The following is a 20,621-nucleotide window of genomic DNA, read 5'->3' as shown; positions in this document are numbered from 1 at the left end:
TGAATCAGATAATTTAAAAGGATAATATTCGAATTTATATTTATTACCAACCATAATAAGCACTACGCCATCTAGGATAAACTGCAACAAAACAAATATGGCTGAAGACAAAATAGGGTCGTTGGAGGAAGAAGCATTTAAGAGAAAAGAACGCTTACAAGCGCTAAAAAGAAAGACTGAAGATAACAAAGAAAACAAGAATGAAAGTAGTAGTAAATTACCAAAGTAAGTTGCATTTTTTTTTAGATGTCTGTAAATCTAACCTTAACTAACCTGTAAATACTAATATTCATTTTTGTGTATGTTTACATGTGACAGGCCAAAATTTCGGAGTTATAAACCACAAGATGAAAGTCTTAAGGATAAAGTATTAGATGATGCAAAACCAGGAAATGTAGAAGAGGAAGTACAGGATCAATTAAGTGCTGCAAATACAAAAGTTGTTATCGAGGAACTTGTAAGTAATTACTTAGAATCAGTTAAAGTATCTATTGTTATTTGGCATTTATTTAATTGTAATCTTATAGGATATTAGCAATCTTGCTCCTAGAAAGCCTGATTGGGATTTAAAGCGTGATGTTGCTAAGAAATTGGAAAAACTAGAAAGGAGAACTCAGAAAGCAATAGCTGAACTTATAAGAGATCGTCTTAAACAAGGGCAGCATGATTTGGCTGCAGTAGTGAATATGGCAACGAAAGATCAATCAAAGTCACCACCTTGATGTTATTAATAATTTGTATGATTTATCACATCAAATTTTAATAATTTTGTACATAGGTATAACACAATAATAAAATATATTAGTAATAATATATATATTTATTCTTATCTAGATCACAAGTATTTTTAATACAATATATTTTGTAGATATATTTGTGTGGAAATCTTGTATATAAAATTAAATAAAGTATATGTCTATCATCGAGGCAGCATTAGGAACTGTTAGATAAACATATACTTGTATTTTTGGTAAACTTCCATATTTTTTGTTTAGTTTACTGATTACTTTGTATTACATGACAGTCAAAGTAATTGACTAGACGATCCGGTACATTATTGGTGTGGTAAAAGAAAAATGATTCCAAGCATCACTACAAATGCTGCAACAAAAATAAAATTGAACAATTAAATAATTGTTTAGTACCTAGAAATACACTGTCTTTTAAAATTTATACATTTTTCTGTATCTATTATAAAAATAATTACATATTCTATTCTATTATTTTCAGGATTAGTATTTTATTCTTAAGCATACTATAGATTATTATTCTTGATTTTCAATTAACAAAAATTTTAATTTCTTTCCCTGATATTATACATTTAAAGCATTGCAATATTAAATAAAAAAGATACAAACGTGACACAGTCCATATGCTTTGTTGTCCAGAATGCTCGCTATTTTTCTTACTGTCCATAGAATTTTCTGAATTTGATTGTTCAGGTACTGTAATAGTTGTTGCTTCCGATTCCTTAGTAGCCTTTGCCGTAGAAGAAGTCGTTTGTTTAGAAACTGTTGTTGTACTAACTGTTCCGGACATAACCGTGGAACTCGCGGAAGTTGATTCTGTGGTTACGTTATTACGATAAACTATTCTACCATCTAATGGTTGTACTGGACGGAAATTATGCGTTAAATTTGTGCCATCAGTGGATTGAATAATGCGGAACGCTGCCAGCTGCAAACAAATTAAGCAAATGTAGACAATTAATTATAATTATTAGTCGAATTGTGAGGAAACTCGTTTTTAAACTGTTTATAAAAGATATTTTAAAATAGTTTGAGGAAATTCAAAAATAAATTCTAACGCTGTCATTCGAGATAATTATCTCCTTCTATATAAGTTTCTATGCTAACTGTTTTTTAAATAGTCTCTTTGCGTTATTCTTGGAGTTTGTCTTTTAAATCAAAATTCCATTAATTTTCTAACGCATATTTCTCGGGCGAAAATAACAGTCTATTTAACCATCGGAAGGAATAACTTTCTCCAGTAAAAGGCCTGTGATAGCAAAGTTTGAATAGGTACAGCGCGAAGAAAGTGTTTGTAGAATGTATTTGAATAATATTCTTTTATATCCATGGTTGAGCGATGTTAGACTTTAGCCAAATACTTTAAAAGCATAATGCACACATATTAAATTGAAGTTAAACTCAATAGCTTTCGAAATACCTGTTCGTGGGAAATGTATTGAGGCTGCACGAAGTCGATCCACTGAACAATCTCGAGGCACGGAGGTGTGGTCAATGATCCTCTGTATGTAAAATAATTTTGTGCTGATGCAAGATCAGGTGCGATCAGCTTACTGAGAACACTGGTGTCGTTTATTGTTATGTTGCTACCAACCCCCGTTATATCTGGTATTTGCCACGTGATCGAGTCAAAGACTGGATTTGACTTGTCTGTAGCCTGCAAAATACATAATTTTTTCAATAAAAATAATTCAATAATTAATTCTCGATAAAATTGATTTAACAAATTAATATAATTCAAGCAAATATTAAACACGTTTCAATGGAATTTGTAGACGTGTAAATACACGTATTATTGGTAAAAATAGAATTCGTATAAAGTATTCCTGGTCTTAAAAAACAAACTCGTGAATTCTTCTCTCATTTACTTAGTTTCTCACTCTCCTTCCAGGCTCGTCAAAGTTTTTCGAAACAATTTAAAGGAAATCCAGAATCCACGCGGAGTTACGTTAAAGATCATGTACGCATACGTAGTACCGCATGTGCAATTTACATAACTGATTTTACGTACGGAGTAATGCAAATTAATACACACAGTAACTCTAATGAAAACAGATGTACATTCATGAGGAACGTAATAACGAAGAAAAAAGATTCTTCTTTGACGACATTTTTGTTGTAGAACGCTTCAAATTATCAGTGACATTCATCGATCTATGTAATGGTAAAAGTAATTGTCAATATTCAATATTTACCTGGTATAAGTATCCAAGCACGGTAAGCCCATCATCATGTTTCAACGCCGCTTCTGAACTTCCATAATCTTTCTTCCAGAATACAGCGTGCAGCTCCATGGAAAACGAGTGATTGTTAATAAGATCCTCGGATCCCAAGTTGTCGTTTTGGCCCCAATGAAAGTGTAACTGCTGAAAGACATATGTGTCGTTGATGGGGCCTCCTGATATCAAGGGTGCGTTAGGATCGAAACTCTGGATCATCACTGAAATAATATACACTGATATCAATTTCTTGTATTTATCAAATTAATTTTATAAGAAATTATTTTCTGGAGGTCATTTTTCTAGTACGCATGATACTTTGATGCTTTATCTTAATTGCGACAAGAAAACGTCAGTGACGTGCAATAATCAACGTTAATTTGCAGCTGTTCAAGGATAAGAGTCACGTTTGAGGAACGTTAAGAACAATCGAAATGATCGGTAGCCATATACGAACTAATGGGACTTTAAAATTCCCTACTTTCCTGGAAATGGTGAAATAATGTTTTAAATATCCCGTGGTGCTGCAATTGATGAAAAACTTGCGTTGAATGTTTAATCACGTGCATTCCGTATTTCTGTGCGTGCTCACTGCTTCTAATTTTGTGATGGTACAACATTTCCATTACAACGTACATTTCTAAGAATTAAAACAATGCGGTTTGAAGTTACGAAATCAGCAAGAATAGTTATGGAATTTGTTTTCTAATTAAATAATACAATATGTTTTAGTATGCAACGGATAAGCACGGATACGTATAAAGAATTATCGATCAAATTATCAGTATGTAGCCTTAGCCTATGGACTGTATAGCAATGTCATAAAGTGCATATCATTTTGAATCACGCAAATCTAATGCATACTCCTTCAGATAACTGGGTTCTTCACTATTGTTAATAAATTATGATAAAAAGTACTCTATCATTATATCTATTTATGTCGTGCATTTATTATGGTATCAATGACATTATTTGAAATGCTTGTTCCAATTATCAAGATCAAGCTTTATCAGTCACCATATTTGCATATCTTTTTTCGTAACATTTTCTTCCATAAAATTGTTAATACGACGACTTTTCTGCAAATCTATCTCCTGATAATTTCGTTGTGAAAAACGAGATATTTTTTTATGGTAGATAATTTCTTGTTGAAATAAAATTTTGTTTGTCTTTGCATTATGTTACATTATGTTTTAACATTATCGTGCATCTACTCGTCAATATCATGACCTTGTTATTTCATACCTGTGTGACCATTGTTTGTCATGTAAGCCGTATGGGAATTATTGACATTAGAAAATTCCAATTGTGTAAAACTGACGGTTGTAACGTCTTTTTCTCTTATGTCGATGGGAGACTGGAATTTTCCTAAGCACGTTTTGTAGTCGTCACCCCAGGATGATGGACCTAGAAAAAAGGACCCAGAAATATTTTTAGAACGCTTCAACAGATTTAGTAAAAGATACGTGAAGACGAATTTTTCTAGAAATTTTATCGACTCTCTTGTATCGTAGAAAGTTGAGATAATCTGTATAAATTAATTTTAAATCGATTATAAATAGTCAACTGTATTGGAAAACGTTATATAAGATTTCGTAAAAAAGAGAAAAAGTACTCACTAACATTATAAATACGTTTACTTCGATTATATATACCAATAACATAATGATGGAATTAAAATATTTTCAACAGCTGATGAGTACAGGAAGCATGGGTTTATGATAATATGTGAAAAAGAAAACGAATTAAACACGTTGGAATGGTAAATAAGTTCTTATAATTCCAACATAAACCAATCTTAAGTAACTATGTACTGTTTTCCTTCTATGCGAATATTCGTAATTAACTTACCATGATTGCCATCGTAGCTGAAATTGCCGGCGACCACTTCTGAAATGCAAAGAAATGCTAAATTGTGAAACCGATCAATTTACGTATTATTACACGTTATATAAATATAAACGTTTGATCATATTCTATTTCTAATTAGCCGCCAGTAATTGATCAACAACCATGAACGACTCATTATCTTGGGGCAAGCTAGATTGTCAAATGTACGTGCATAGCACGAACGCAGACAAAGAAGTTCTCAAGAACCGCTAACGCTATGCGTATTTGTTGGTCAGTACTGTTCAACGAATTAAAAATAGAAAGGACGAAATCGCGAATAATATTGCACGAATGAAGCAACCTATGTTTTGGTTGACGATATAAACAAAAGAATCTGGGTTAGGCAAATTTGTCGTGTTTTTCCACTTCCATGGGAACTTCTCGACACTGCAGTGAAAGTCGATTTACGAAAGATTTTCGTGCTGGCTTCATTCTTGCACTCGATTCGTAACAGATGAATTATACTAGCCCCCTCTATTAGACAACAGTTCCGGCGGAGTCGAGCGTTCGACACAACGGGTATCGATTTCGTTCTTATGAATTCGATTGCAGTTATTATACCGTTACGTACCGTGACATCAAATCGGGTGATACGCGTTTGACTGACATGCTGCTGAATAATAAAATGTAAACTTTCTTAGTGCATGCAGGGGAACAATACATCTTTACCTATGAAAACCTGTCGTATATTGCATACGACTATATCATGCTTATATTCTTGTTTTTCTAAGACAGTGTAACGTATACATTTTATATTATCGTTACTAATAAAAAAGAATGAATTGATCACTCGGAAAAGTGATTTTAATGAAATTGAAACAGGTTTAATAGTCTACGATATTGAGTGTACGTGTTTATATTGTTATTATGATTTAAGAAACGAGGTGAATCAGAATCGAAGAAAGAACTGAACAAAAAATCTAGTTCGTTCAATGAGTATTACAGCGGAGTAAAATTATTCGTTACCTAATAAAATAGAAAAAGTAAATATGAGAAGAGAAAAAACGTCAGTCTTTTTGCACTGTAGAATTAATGCTTCTAAAATTATTAATTATGATTAATAGAAATGATATTATTTCTATTACCATAGAATACCACTTTGCACCATAAATTATGCTTAACAAATTGTCATTATTACAGATACTGAGATCAAGAGTTATCAATCGTTTAAGTAGCAATAAAAAATACAAAAAAAAAAAAAAAAACAGGACAACATATATATGTACATATCTATTAAAATAACACGGTACATAGCAATTTACTCCTGAAATTATTAATTTGTTTGCAGTACATTGTATATATTTTTCTAACCTTCATTGTTATTATATAAAATTACTTAGGAGTATCAAAGAGAAAAGAAGGAAAAGCTATGCCCATGGATTTTGTCAATAACCTAATTGTAAAAAAGTGTTGGATTCAATATAACAGTGACTACTTGAGCCTTGGTCATACGGAATATGTACAATTCGGATGATAAATTTGAAGTGCCTGATAGAAAGCAAAATAGGCTACTTCCTTACACACGGTAGAGACGATTCTCGATTACCGGTTAATGAGTCAGCCCTTGCACGGTCAACGAAAGATAAATCGCGCATATACATTCATCCTTTTAGATTCTACGCATATGCTCGACACGTGTGTCGAATAACGATGCAAGCCGTGGATTTGCTTAGGATCAAGATTGTTTCCAGGCGGAGAGCAAAGCCACGTAGGAGGTCCTTTCGTTCACATTTTCGAGGACTGTAAACTAATTTAGTCGCGCATCGCCATGGAACGTCCTACGTAGCGACATCTGTCTTTTCGACGTGCGAAATATTTATTGCCATAGACGCATGCTGGCCGCTCGTAAACTCTGATCGGCGCAGGGATGATTTTAAGATGTAAACCGTAGCACGTGTATTACAGGTGAAGCAATTTCATTGCGAGAACCTCTGTTTTTTTCCAGGTAGAGAAATGTTAAAAGGACGACCTTGATAGAATCGTTGCGCACGATATTGCTACACTGAGCGATCAAATATTGCGTTAGTATGATTCGAATAAAAATGAATAAGAGTAAGAAAAAGGTGGTTTACGTAAATATACGAATACTTGATGATATAGTTACCTTCAGTCGGGCTTTAATTTATTTTCGACGATGAAAGGTTGAGGTCATCGAGAGATCGATGCTAGTACTAAAGAAATATCTGGGCCCCTTTGCACGGTAATTTCTTTTATCATTGTATTCACAAGTTGGTTGTAAGTTGTAGACTATAAGCTTTGCATAGGCTTTATAATCTTACTTTTTCGAATTAATATTGTTAGTATATCTTACAAATTTTTATTTTACAATGATTATGGTCTTGTATTATAAAAATTTACTTATATAATTTTCAGAAAATTTTGAGATTAAGATTATTGAGATTACTGAGATTAAGAACAGTGATTAAATCTGATTGATCATGTACTTCTTTTTATTTCAGTTATTAAAGATAGTGATATTTATTAGTACTGTTAACTATAATCTTTGATCTATAAAATTTCACAAATATTAATGGCTCAGTTGTGCAAGAGGGCCCTGATCTATACTATTTGATTTCAGCAAAAACAACATTGGTTCTTTTTATCAAGTAGTAAATATAGGACGAAACAGATTAGATAAATATAGGCGATTGACTTTCACACTGTAATATACTCATTCCCACAGTTCAACTTGTAATTTTTCTACTAGAATATTTCCAATATTTACTTCTGAAATATTTATACCTTTTTTCCAATTCAGAAAAATTCCTATTATTTTTATTTTTTATTTTACAGTTAATGAAAGTATGCAACTCTTTTTGACAAAGATAATGTTGCCTTACCTAATGCCTTATCGGGATAAAGACGTAATTACCTATTTATTCCTGCAAGTATTTCTCTAAGATATTTACTTATTTTTATCTTTATTATCAATATATACTATATTTAACGCTAAAACTGCCAGCATGTAGTTAAATAAGTTATACACAAATGATGATAATTGTAATAATGCGATGGAGACAAATAACTACATATTATTATATTTACATTTAAATAAAAGCCAGCATCGATTTTATCAAAAGCAGCCATATGTTTGCAAAAATTGTATAAATAAAATATCTGAAATAAGCTATTTTTACCTCTTTGGTAGTTCTATTGTTAAATATTAATTACATGTCAATAGTTCTAATGTTAATATTCATGATTATTTTAATAATTTACATTTATTATATAATCAAGTTACTTATTCCTATCCAGAACAGGGATGAAAGATTGCAAAGCACACCGTACCTCGACCTCAGTCATTTTCAACGTTCGTTACAATCTAGAATTTCGCTCAACGTTTACAATGGAAGGTATCGTATTACGCTTTGCCATTCTGCACGTACTAATGCCAATAGCGTGTAAAGGCGTTTTTTAAATAAACGTCGAGTATTGCATACTGAAAATCACGTCTACGTATTGTCAGATAAAAGTTTATTATACAAGTATGAAAACGACATGTCTGTAATATTCATAAATATTGTATGGTTATAGTTGAGCGGATCGGTGTTGTGGAACCCTGGCAGTATTGAATGTACATACACTATCGAACGTGTCTCCTGCATCTGTTTAGAGTGAAAATCTTGCTCGATTCGAATGACTCGAATCATGCTTTTTATACACAAGATCTCACAGGATTTTTCAACTGAACTTTTTCAACGTGTTTTATAAACAGAGATAAGGAAAAAGAATGTTACATAAATAGGACGTTTAAATTAATTCAACGAACTCATTCGAAAGTTATAACAATGATATAAGATAGCAAAGAAACGTACAATGGAGTTGCTCTTACTTAATACCTACGAGGCAGAAAATTTGTGCAGTAATAAATTTAACTTTCCACTGATGTTTATCTTGACTGTTACTGTTACTCTGCGTGGCAAGAATGAGCGATTTTTCGAAACGGTATGTTAATATTAAATAGTTACATATCGACTCATTTTATAAGTCAAAAAATTCGTTATGAAGTTATGCTGAAGGTGATATAAAAGAGAAAAAAATTTCAATTTCACTTTAACAATTTCTCCATTTATCTTGACACTTAATATTGCTTTTTTTATTTTTAGAAATGATTCATACCGTAGAGTGGAATGTTTATACTAGATAATAACGTCGATCATTGATTTATCAAAGATTTATCATATTGAAATGAAATCTATTGCCATTTTCTTCACCTCGTTTACTTTTGCTATAACTTATTGATAGTAACAGTCTGAACATTTATCAGTCTCGAGCTTATTAAGAATTATAATCTCTTTCTTCTTATTTTTTATTTTACTTGTACTTAGATATTTTTTTCATTAGATCTCCAGTTATTCTTAAAAACATTCTATTCAATTTTCTTTTCTATATGACTACTTTGATCCCATTAAAAATGTTTCTATCAAAGAAATAGTATATTTAATTCGATCAAAAAGTATTTCATTGAGAAATGCGTGCAACGAACGTACTTTTAGTACACATTTAGTACACATCTGATGCAATGACAGTGATCATGTCTGTTTAACCACTCCCTCTGTAAATATACCTCGAGTTTTCCGGCAATTTTTCTCTTCCTTTTTATCTGAGAATTGCGTAACGCGTAGCATGTAGTAAATTGTAAAAAAATGTGCCGTTGATATTGATCGCGTTTATGGATATTACATGTCTTCCTGGGCTATGTAATTTTTGCGATAATCGGAGTGGAGATCAAATACAACGATTCCGGGTTCTTCCATCACATGCACGACCTTCCAACGAAAAAATTATACGTAACGTTTCGTCGAATATATTTCCTTTTTAACCAGTTAACGATCGCTAATTACATTATCTCTATTCCCTTCCTATTTTCTATTTTTGTTCCCTTCTCTTTCCTGCACTAGCGGCTACTGTGTTTTAAACTGTGCGATGAGCGTTATCCAATGTGCCTACTCACAGCGTTTTTATCGTTATTAGCAGTGTGGAAAAATGGTGTGAAGATAAACCTGCATTTTCACTTTCTATAATATTGCATTTCAAATTATTATTTATTATAAATAAATATAATTATATTATTAATAAATATTATTTATTATTAATATTATTAATTTCGATAATTACGTTATCTTCGTTTGATGTTAGTTATATTTAATATTTGACTAATTATTAAATTATTATATTAATTAATTTTTCTTCAATTTTATTTCATCTATTTTTTATTGAATTTTTGTTTGTTTGTAATGCATGGGTATATTAATTTTAACCAGTTTGTTTATAATAATTATTTGTTTCTAGACTGCAAGTTCAGAGGAGGCTGGATTTAGCTGCGACTATTCGTGGAGAGTTACATAGTACACGTGACTATGAATTATTATCCGAAATTTCACGACACCGAGGTCTTAAAAAAGAAAGGAATACCTTGAGGAAATTTTTAAATTAGCTGCAAGTGCTTTCTCTGAGCGACATTTTTTAAACTTTATGTCGACAAGAAACATGTTTCCAATATGGAAATCGGATGGAAGAGTTCCCGATTTAAAGTAGGATTTAAATCGATCTTTAGCGTGGTTTTATAGAAAGTAGGTATTTCCTTGGCATCTTTTATTTTTGGGGTAAATAAATCACTTTGAATGAAAGGTATGCTTCCCAATAGTTTAATTATAATACAACGGTAGAATATCCTACATATATAAATATGCGTTTCCTAAAAATAAAAGAAATATTTGACTAGTATCCAAACAAAAAGATATTAATATCATCTAATATATCAATATTAATATTTTAAGTATGTCTATATATCTACCATGTTATCAATATTATAAATATAATATTCTAAATGTTCCAAGTATATTTAAAAATGAAAATATTACTGATGTACCACTATGCACGAATACTGTGTTAGTATTCTAGTAATAGAGGCCGTTTTTATCAAAAAATCGAGCAAATGCTTCTTCGCGACTCACGGTTTACGTTGTTCCCCTTTTTAAAAATATACGCCGGAATTCTGACGTAGGTGAAATAAAAAGTGAAAGGTTAAATCCGTATCGTGATATCTATCGGTTAATGGAAATACAGGAAACGTACGAAAAACGGGAGATATAGAGCGATGAAATTTCACGATACAAGGTTGATTCCGCAATTCCTTACGTCACTCGATTGTTGCTCCGTCTACAATTCGAATCGTTTAGTCGAAATTATCGCGGGCTATTGCGTTTCATACATCATAGTGTCAAACGCATTGTCTATTTCGTCCTCGCTTTTGCAAAGTATGTATCGCGTTAATCTATCGGCTCTTCATACATAAAAGACGTCGCGCAGGCGACATTGAAACGTTTTTCTTCTTCATTCTCATTTTACCTTTTCTTCTCTTCCCGATAACGATATGAATAATTTCATTATACACCATCGTAAATATTTAATTAAGGTCTTTAATTAATCGAAGTTAATTTTCTAGCTACTTTCGAGTAATTTCTTCATTTTTTAAATATCGTTTATTTATGGTAATACATAACAATAATAAACATAGAAGAATTTTTTATTTCATATGATAGTTATTTCATAGAAAATTATTAAATGAGAAATTATTTCTTCACTCCTTTTTCCACACTCCATGTTCGTCAAATTTTCTATTATTTTGTGTTTCACAACTATGAATGGTTTATATTCATTTTCCGATTACTGTTCATAGGTCACATCGATATCGAGAAAATTTTATTCACTGGCAACTTAATTATCGTATGCCACAATTTTCCACTAGTTCTACGAGATTTTTAGAACCTTCAAAGCTTCCAATGGCTGACTACCTATTCAAGCACTCTGATGTCTTCTTCTTTAGTATACTAAAGGAAGAAATAACAACGTGTGGATGAAAATTACACTTATCTTTGCTCACGACGTCAGGAAGAATTATACCATACTTTGCCGAAGAACTTTCGCAATTACACGTATGTTAGCGAGATGAGGAAGGTTGAAAACCGCTGACACAGAGCATGGAGTAGCAATTTCATTGAAGAAGAACGAAATACTGACGCTGAATTCAACAAAAACTGTAATAGACTAGTTTCGATTTCTTAAATGGTAAATTGCACTAATTAACCTTAAGCTCGTTCAAGGAACGTCAAATTATCTCATCTTATTCTAATTACCACACTGCCTACGATCTACTCCTCCAAATAACGGTGAAAATAACCAGAACCACGTCTGTGAATTCCACATGGGACGTCTTGCGTCGAATAACGAAGTCGAGTACCGCGATAATATTTGTTAAACGTATTATTAAATCGTATTCGGATACCACTTGAAGTTTTTCGATGCATTAGAGATCGTTATGTAAGAACTCAGCGAGTTATCAAAAATTGATCAAATGTTGCTCGAATTTTCGCAATTTCTCCGTGACCTTTTAATTTCCTGTTTAACCCTTTGTACTCGATGACTCTCAGTTACTTCAAAGCTTAAGTAACGAGTATGAGGTAATAATTACATTAGAAAAACCTACACGTGAAATATCGAAACGAAATACACTTGATTTTCCTGTTTCATTTTAGCATAAATGGTATCACCGAGCTTAGAAAAATGTTATACAAGAAAGGCTTCGAATTGCTGTATATTTATAGTAGAAAAATCTTCGAGTCCAAAGGCTTAAATTACGGTTTTAACATCAAACCTACCACGGTCGAGTGACCGGTCAAGTAAGAAGCAGTAGAATCTTTAAAGAAACGGAATAAGGAGAGACATTGAAAGATCGATTACAAGTATATTGGAAGAAAAATTGCGAAGTGGAGTGATCAAAGACTTGAATTTTGAGCGAAAGTTTTAAGAACAGTCATTTAATATAGAATACTGCTCCTTTTAAAGAGTTTCTCAATTTTTCCTTTATTATCTGTATTTGGAATTAAAAGTTTTGTAGTTGGAAGAATTGTCACATTTGTAATCCAATTTTTCAAGTAGGATTGCTCTATGATCTTTTCTTTAATTTGGGGAGTTTAGAATTTTAGAACGAACGCTAGATTTACTGAGCAATAATGTACACCTTAAATATATCGTGCACATGAATGTAGATTTAGGGTTAAGGTCACGTTCTAGGTTTAGGGTCAAAACAGTGGTGCCCTCTCGAGTGCAAGGGGTTGAAACGACCAAAAAAGATGGCGACGGGATGGATGGATCTACGTTTCTACGTTTCTCTGTAACTAGAATCCCGCGATTGATATAACGTCGATCATTGACAAGAACGAAAATAAAGGAAACGCGTAAAACTTGCAGGCCGAATCGAGTTTAGTCTATGGCGTGTCAATGAAAATAAACGCAGAAAAGGCAACCTCGTGAGTTATTCCAATTCGAGGATATTGTTTACGCTTAGAAATCCAAGAATTAAGAATCGTATATCACGTTCTACTGTCTTTCCCTTCTCGTGGGTTGTATATAACGATTTTACTCCTGATTTTGTGCTAATATTCTTTCTTCTCGCCTCCCGCCATCTTTTCGCACTCAGAAGCGAATCCTCAGAGAGTGTTCTAATTATTGTTTGCATATACGCTGTCATAGCGATGCAACTGGTGACCGAGTTTTATGCACATGCATAGACGATGCTAGCGCGAATCTCCCTATGAATCTTGAACGGTTTCGCGATATTAGTACTAAGTGTAATTAATTTAGGGGCAACTACTTTAATTGTAAGTCGGAAATGTATATAACGAATTAAAGTAATCACGTGTAAGATTTCTTTTTTCTTTTAATCTTTGACGATGAGAAGGATTGGAGTGACTTAATGTCGATAATATGGTACTTTCAGTAGCAATGATTTAGAGTGTTAATATTTATCTATGTTTGTGTATAATGTTATTTAGTGTCTCGCTTAATTTTTCGTTGAATGGAGAAATTTAGGTACGAGTAAATTTTTAATATTGTTCTGGGCATCTGGAAATGGAAATTTGTAGACAATCACTGATGATTCCTTATCATATCTTAATGGGTTCTAAGGTTCCTCTTTAATTATTGGCGTCGTTATCAAATAAAACGTAGCACGATATCTTTGTGTGATTCGTGTTATATCTGCCTCTTGGTGTTCAATTAATTAATGGGATTATAGTTGCAGCGGTGTGTAATTATTGGTATTGATAGTGTTAGCAACAATATAATCTTAAAGTTAACGTAATATTCCAAATTAAAGTTCTTCATCATTTCTGTTAAATCACAGAAACTTTTATTAATTAAATTCACAAGAGTTTCGAATTAAAAAATATTGCCATATAGAAATTTTTGCTAAATTTCGAACTAAAATTTTGATTTATTTCTTCTTTATCTTTATTTTCCAGATTTTCACTTCGTCTATGTAAGAAATGGTCATCATTCGTGTCATGAAAATTAAAATTAAAATTCCACGTATGATCTATTCACGAGTTAAAGGCTTAAAGAATAAAATAAAAGGAAAAAAAGACTCACTCGTTGCCGATAGAAATCCCACGAAAAAGATTAAGAATAGCATGACGAAAAGCAACTGTTACTATTCAGCAAATGAGAATTCCGAAATTCCAAGTTCCGCTGCTTTATCGCTATTTTAAATTAGAAATATGTAAAATATGTTATGGTCGGTGGTTGATTAAGCAACTATCTTCAATCTGGGCTCAAGCTTCCGCTCTCTTGGGCCCCCTGAAGCTGGCGTGTATGGTGTTATCAACCTGAAATATAGAAAATAATACAATTAACGTGAATTATGGAAAAAATTTGTAAAAATGTCCAACTATCATAAGGTTACAGAGTAGTAAGGAATCGATGTTAGTGGCAGCATTGAGATATTGAATGAGATCCAAGAAAGTGAAGTTGCAGAAACGCTGGAAGATGAAGATAAAATACGTTTTTGAAATATAGCAGAAGAAATACTTCTTATTCGATAGGAGAATCGAATAAAATCGTAAATTTTAATATTTTATATGATTTTTAATAGAATAGTTGTTAATGCACATGATGCATGAGAACAGAAGTTCAATATCTATTTCTTCATAAGACTCATGGTGTTTTGGATGCATTTGCTGATGATAGTTTTTAATATGAAGTTTTGAATAATCTTTACGATGTTCAGGTCAGTTTTGGAGGCATTAGATGAAGTCTGTTGAGTAGCACTGGACTAATACCGGTTTTCTAGGTGAATAAACGCAGGTTACGGCAAAGAACAATGATCGAGTAGGCGAAGTGCAAAAACGGTAACTCTGAGTTTTTGAACTACATATATCCCTGATAGCGGGGGTACAGATAAGTTTGCGAACAAATATGTTTCCTGGGATTAACAAATTGTAAAATAGAATCAAGTGCTATTGTAACTTTACAGTTGTTTTATCAGCATACAAGGTTAGACAATTATTATTTACTATGAAAGTATCATCAATGAAGTGATTGAACATTATCAGCTCAAAGATGAATCCTTGCTGGTTATCTGCATGAACCAGAAACTTGAAAAGGATTACTCAATTGACAAAGATAACAAGAAATTTGTTTGGAAGATATATGATCAGTTAATACAAGGAAGATCTCTGTGTCAGACTGAGCCAGATATAACAGAAAGATCAAAGAGCATACTATTCATATTTTAATGTTCAATTCGTAATTAATGAATTAACACCTATAAATAAATTTATAAATAATGAAATAACCAACTAAATTGTTGGCAAATGGTGGTATTATGCTTATAGAGATCTATGAAATGGAAGTAGATCTAGAATTTAAAGATTTTGCGTATTATTGAGACATAAAGATAAAACTATCACCAGTTTTGGCTTTTACCAAAACAGAAGTTCTGAAATCTTGTAGTCTTATTTAGTAGCTTGATAATGTACTCGTGTCTTCAGAAGAGAAGAAAGGATCCCTTCACTAGTAGAAACAATCACTTCCTTCACACCAGTCGAGTGAAGGAAAGAAATTTCTCTAAGTGCTGCGTTTGTGTTTCAGTTCCATCCTTAATATCATGAATGTAGTCTATATATTCTATTGTATAATCAGGGATAAGAAATCTCTGTTTAAGCTAAGTTTAAGTGACAAAAACGTCATGTACATCATATTCTTCCAACCATGATGAATTCGTCTACCAATAACCGAACCGACGTCTCATGATATTTAAAGAGAAATAAAGATCAGACAATTTTGAAAGAGACCATAAATTGGTCAGCCTCGGAAGAACGATTTCTAAGTTTCGCCAGGGGAGTAGAAACTATCCTATGTATGTCAATATCATAAATTTCGTTGATATCTTCACAAGTTTCGTCAAAGGGTGGGGAAGATATCAAAAGAAGAACTCGATAGACTAGTGCTCTGAAATGACCGTTGACCAAGGTCTCTTTATAAAAAAAATTTCTGACTAGACATAACTGTGGGAAAAATTCTTGAGGGGATAGCAGCAGGTGTGGACCTACTATGGACAAAGAAGATTGCAGGGGGAGTGAGGTCACTTTTGCCTCTAGTCAAAAGGTATTTGAGAAGAGACGAGTATTTGGAATAATTTGCTAGGTATGTGCCTGACCAGTTCACACAAGTGGAGAAAGCTTAAGATAAAATCTTTGGTGTGGTGGTCTTCAGCATGTTTGATACAGAGTGAAGGTAAGCTATAGTTGAATAACGTGTGTTTAACTAAGTTTAGGGCGAATTACCGATACTAATCTATGTGTTATCATGCAACAGGAGTCTGGTCCTTTATTGGATCAAGGAGTGAAAAGATCAGAAGCCCCAGGTATAAAAAAGGATTGGAGGATGCTAAAACGGTTGCTGGTGGGGACTACCGTGTTAACTTCCACTCAGAGACCTGACCCAGAGACCTTTTTGAAGGATAAGGTAGCTTAGTTCACGTCAAAATTATTCAGTTGTTTATCATGTTCGTTTCAGAATGAACAGGATATGTTTATTACAGAAAAGAGTTTTCTTGTAGGCCTAAGGGATGTTGAGCATTGAACCAAAATGAAGAGCGTTAAGAACGATGTTAGAGGAACTGAAAGGTGAATTGAGGGGCAATATTTCCTCCGTTGCCATGTCAGGGATGCCAGCGATAGTTAAATGCTTATGTTCCGTTAACCTGGGTGAGGCTTTCACATCAGGGAAAGAATCATGAGGTATAGGCGCTCGTCTACAAGTGAGCGCCTGATTTTGAGGGCAGGACGAGTTGCCTGAGTGAGGGGAGCAAGGGAGTAGGATGCAGGGGAAAAAGGAAAAATACATACAGGCACACACACATACACAGTACTGCACGCGCGGGAGCAGAGCAGAGAAGTATGTCTCCGAGTAGGCTCTACGATCACGGTCACGATGTGAACACTACCGCGGTCACACTCGAACTGAAATGAAGTCGAATTGGCAAACGAGCCGGTAGTCGACTGAGCAACTGCCGACTTGTCGACTATGTTAACCCTTTCGCTGCGGAGCGCTCAGATATGAATTGCTCTCTGGATAGCCGGCGTGACAGTGGGAGATCGACACGATCAATACGATGTGCGTTAGGAACTGATAACAAATGCACGCCGCCTAAAGGCGCTGTTTGTTTGTTCAGAGGCAGTGACTCTGGATGAGCTCCTAAAGGCGTTATTCCTTCGGAGGGAACAAATCTGCTCGAGCGCCTGTAGGGGCTGTTCGTAGCGAAAGGGTTAAATAAGAGATCATCACTTTTATTTTGGCGGTAACCTATCGACTCTGCAGTTTGATATCGGATAGAGCCGAAGACGTGCAAACGATGGCCAAGTGACCGCAGTATCGGAATGTCAGGAAGAGGATAAAAGATCTATAGTGATTTCCGATGACTCACTGCTCCTAACCTGATATCTCGGAACTGGCAGTTCCAAAAAAAATTGATACGGATACACTTCCTGGAAGCCTGTTGCAGTTGTTGAATTTTGCTTCAATGATTTCATTGTTTATTTCACGTATTTTTTATTTCGTAAACTAACGCACTGTGATGTCAAGGAAATTTGAAGTACACGAATCCTGATAAGATTCAGGAATTTTATTTATAAATTCTACGTGTAATATATTCAGTATATACTTGAAATCTAAATATATTTTAGAATTTATATACTGATTAATTAAATCCAAACATGTCAATCTGATCATCAAACTCTTGCATCGTGACCACGAAAGAAAAAAATTAAAAAGCGGAGATACGCGTAAATATCTTCACGCTCATTATATATAATTGATGAACATTTGCGACAAATTTTATTCTATTCATATGCAGTATGGTTTAGAAATCAATTTTTCCTAGTTTATATTTAACACTGTAAATAACCTTTGTGCAATATTTGCAATAGCTTACACCATTTATCACCTCTCAAAGTTTTTACGTATGAATAACTTTAAATAATACTGTCGCGGTGTTAATAATGTATTTGAATTTTTCCTTATTTAGTCTTATTTTAGCTTTTCGTTGTCATGAAAAAGAATTTCGCACGATGATATTGTAGAGACACATCGTACTTAATCATTATTGCTCCATCGAATTTCTCTGCTGAATCAAAGAAGAACTTTCCAAAGAAATATGTATATCATACCTAGAAAAGAAAATTAGCACATAATAAAATTTCCTCGTGTCACAACTGAAAGGGATAGTCCTGCTGACGTATATGCTACGTGAGGTATGGCTTGCGGTACTTTAACGTCCGTAAGAACTCATTACTGAGTTTTGAATGTGTCAGCTTCCGTTTGGTGAGATCGCTTCCGCTTACCATTTTCTCTGACCACCCATTGTGAATCTTTAAAATTTCTTCAGATCTTCGCTGAAACATCACCCATTATTTCTCATTAGTTTTTTAAGCAACACATACTAGATATCGTTAGAAAATTATTGACTTGCAATAAATTTTAATTTCCAACGTTACGATCATCATTAAAGAAAATGCTCACTTACCCATTATCGTTATTAATTCATTATTAGCAGCAAGGAACCGCGAGGTACGGTTAGTAGGACGTTGAAGTGCAATTATTGAGAAAGTATTAGAGCATATTTTCCTTAGTTTTGAATGTTACTTGTGAGCAGTATGAAATATCGATGATATCTACAGCTACAGTTAGTGTTCGAAATATTTTATGAAGGTCGCCTTGTTTGATACGTTTCAGAATAAAAGTTTCAATCAAACTGCCACTAGATTCTTAGGCTCGATTTCACAAGGATTATGTAACGCTATACAGAGATTACTACGTCGTGTGGAAGCAATATTTCGGGTACTTCTTGAAAAAGAAGACAAGGGCAAAGGCGAATTCCTTTGTAAGAGGTCACTGAGATAATCATCTTGGAATGACAGAAACGGGTCTGACGCGATTTATATTTTCGGATATTTTGATAATTTCCAAATTTTATTACGCGACCTACTGTCTGAAACAATGTTTGGGCAAAAGGCCATTTCGCAAAACGGCAACAAGCACTCGTTGATTTGCAAGTTTAAAGAGACGTGAGAGACGTAGAAATATTTCCTCTTCTTCTTTCGCAGAAATTTATGGTTGTTTAAATGTTGTCTGGTTTTCGTTTGTTTCTCCTGAAAAATTGAATTAAAATTAAATAAAGAAATTAAAGGGATAGATTGGAAGAGATGAGAAATTAAAAAGTGCGAATGATAATTTTTCATGATTCACAAGTATAAATAAATGAAAGTATGACGTTATCAATTTTTATTAATTGTATCATAATATATAACGTATTAAAAATAGCATGATTTAATCATGTTTTCTAGCATGGCAATAATTAGGTGACCTTGACTTTTGAATGAAAAAAAAATAGGTTTTGAATTTTTTATATTTCAATATATAGCTGATTAAATACTGATTAACTTACGTTAGAAACATTTCTTTGTCAGACTGTCAAAGGTGTCTGAAAAATGGCAACAGTTACGTGTCACTTTGTATATCGAAAATATTTTTATCTTCTTAACGTACTATATATTTAGATAAGTTCAAAAGATCTAAAAATATTTCTCAACTGTCGACAAGTTGCTCTTGTAATATGTAATATTATAAGAACTGAAATTTTTAAAATTCGTAATTAAATTTGCTTTTTGAATTTTAGAGATATATTTTGAGTAAAATAATTGATTTATTTAAAAAATATCTTTAAGATATTATTTTTTTATATACTTCTAAAATTATTTACTCAATTATATAATAAGTTTCTTGTAGCGTTTATTAATAACAATCTGTAGTAAATAATGATCAATAGAACAAACTGACCTTTAAAATCTAGGTTATGGGATTGAATTAGAAACATTATTCTTTAATGTCATTGATTATTTAGCTCAATAATAAATTTTGTGAAATACTTAATGTATTTATTGTATTTGCACTAAATTTTATAAAAGTATAAACTATTCTAATTCATAAATTTATTCTAATTGTTCATTTTTTAAGGAAGAGTATTATTACTTGTATAATTTTGATTAATTTCTATATGAAGTTTTATTTGGAATCAAAAATTGAGGTTATTCAGCTAGAAGTTTATTATTTTATGTAGTTTTAGTTAATTATTTTAAGTGTAGTTACATAGAATAATAATGAGGCTAAAAGACTTTACACTGAAAGTAATTATCAATAACAAGGTTGAAAATATCTTTTTATCTTCTATTTTCCTTTGTTTTGTTGTTATTGATAGTCTTGTATTTATATAATTTAGTGTACTGATGATAACATTGTATAGTTAAGAATACTGATTAATTATATATAATCTGTAAAAAAAGCGAGGATAAACAGTAATTTATTGTATTTGAGCTTAAATTAGTAATAATTCTTTAATAATTTAGCGCAGTCTATAGATGTC

The 20,621-nt window shown here is 32.7% G+C and overlaps 2 protein-coding genes across 3 annotated transcripts; one reads left to right on the top strand and one right to left on the bottom strand.

Moving 5' to 3' along the window:
- Positions 1–95: 95 nt before the first annotated feature.
- LOC108552107 (coiled-coil domain-containing protein 12) lies at positions 96–722 on the top strand. Its single transcript, XM_017906512.1, has 3 exons — positions 96–225; positions 319–457; positions 528–722. Exons 1-3 carry the CDS (start codon positions 98–100, stop codon positions 720–722), a joined length of 462 nt encoding a protein of 153 aa, XP_017762001.1. The 5' UTR covers positions 96–97.
- A 162-nt stretch (positions 723–884) lies between these two features.
- LOC108552111 (carbonic anhydrase) lies at positions 885–17,212 on the bottom strand. 2 transcript variants are annotated; one of them, XM_017906518.1, is made up of 8 exons: positions 17,050–17,212; positions 14,291–14,526; positions 4,820–4,858; positions 4,214–4,375; positions 2,945–3,189; positions 2,170–2,406; positions 1,359–1,677; positions 885–1,101 (listed from the first exon to the last, which is right to left on the bottom strand). In XM_017906518.1, exons 2-8 carry the CDS (start codon positions 14,331–14,333, stop codon positions 1,055–1,057), a joined length of 1,092 nt encoding a protein of 363 aa, XP_017762007.1. In that variant the 5' UTR covers positions 14,334–14,526; positions 17,050–17,212; the 3' UTR covers positions 885–1,054. The 2 variants fall into 2 exon arrangements, with proteins under 2 accessions (XP_017762007.1, XP_017762006.1); XM_017906517.1 differs by having other exon boundaries at positions 17,066–17,212.
- Between the last annotated feature and the right edge of the window lie 3,409 nt (positions 17,213–20,621).

Source organism: Eufriesea mexicana, unplaced genomic scaffold (assembly GCF_001483705.2).
Source record: "Eufriesea mexicana isolate 0111107269 unplaced genomic scaffold, ASM148370v2 scaffold5531, whole genome shotgun sequence".
NCBI lineage: Eukaryota > Metazoa > Arthropoda > Insecta > Hymenoptera > Apidae > Eufriesea > Eufriesea mexicana.
This window is presented reverse-complemented; position numbering and strand designations above follow the sequence as displayed.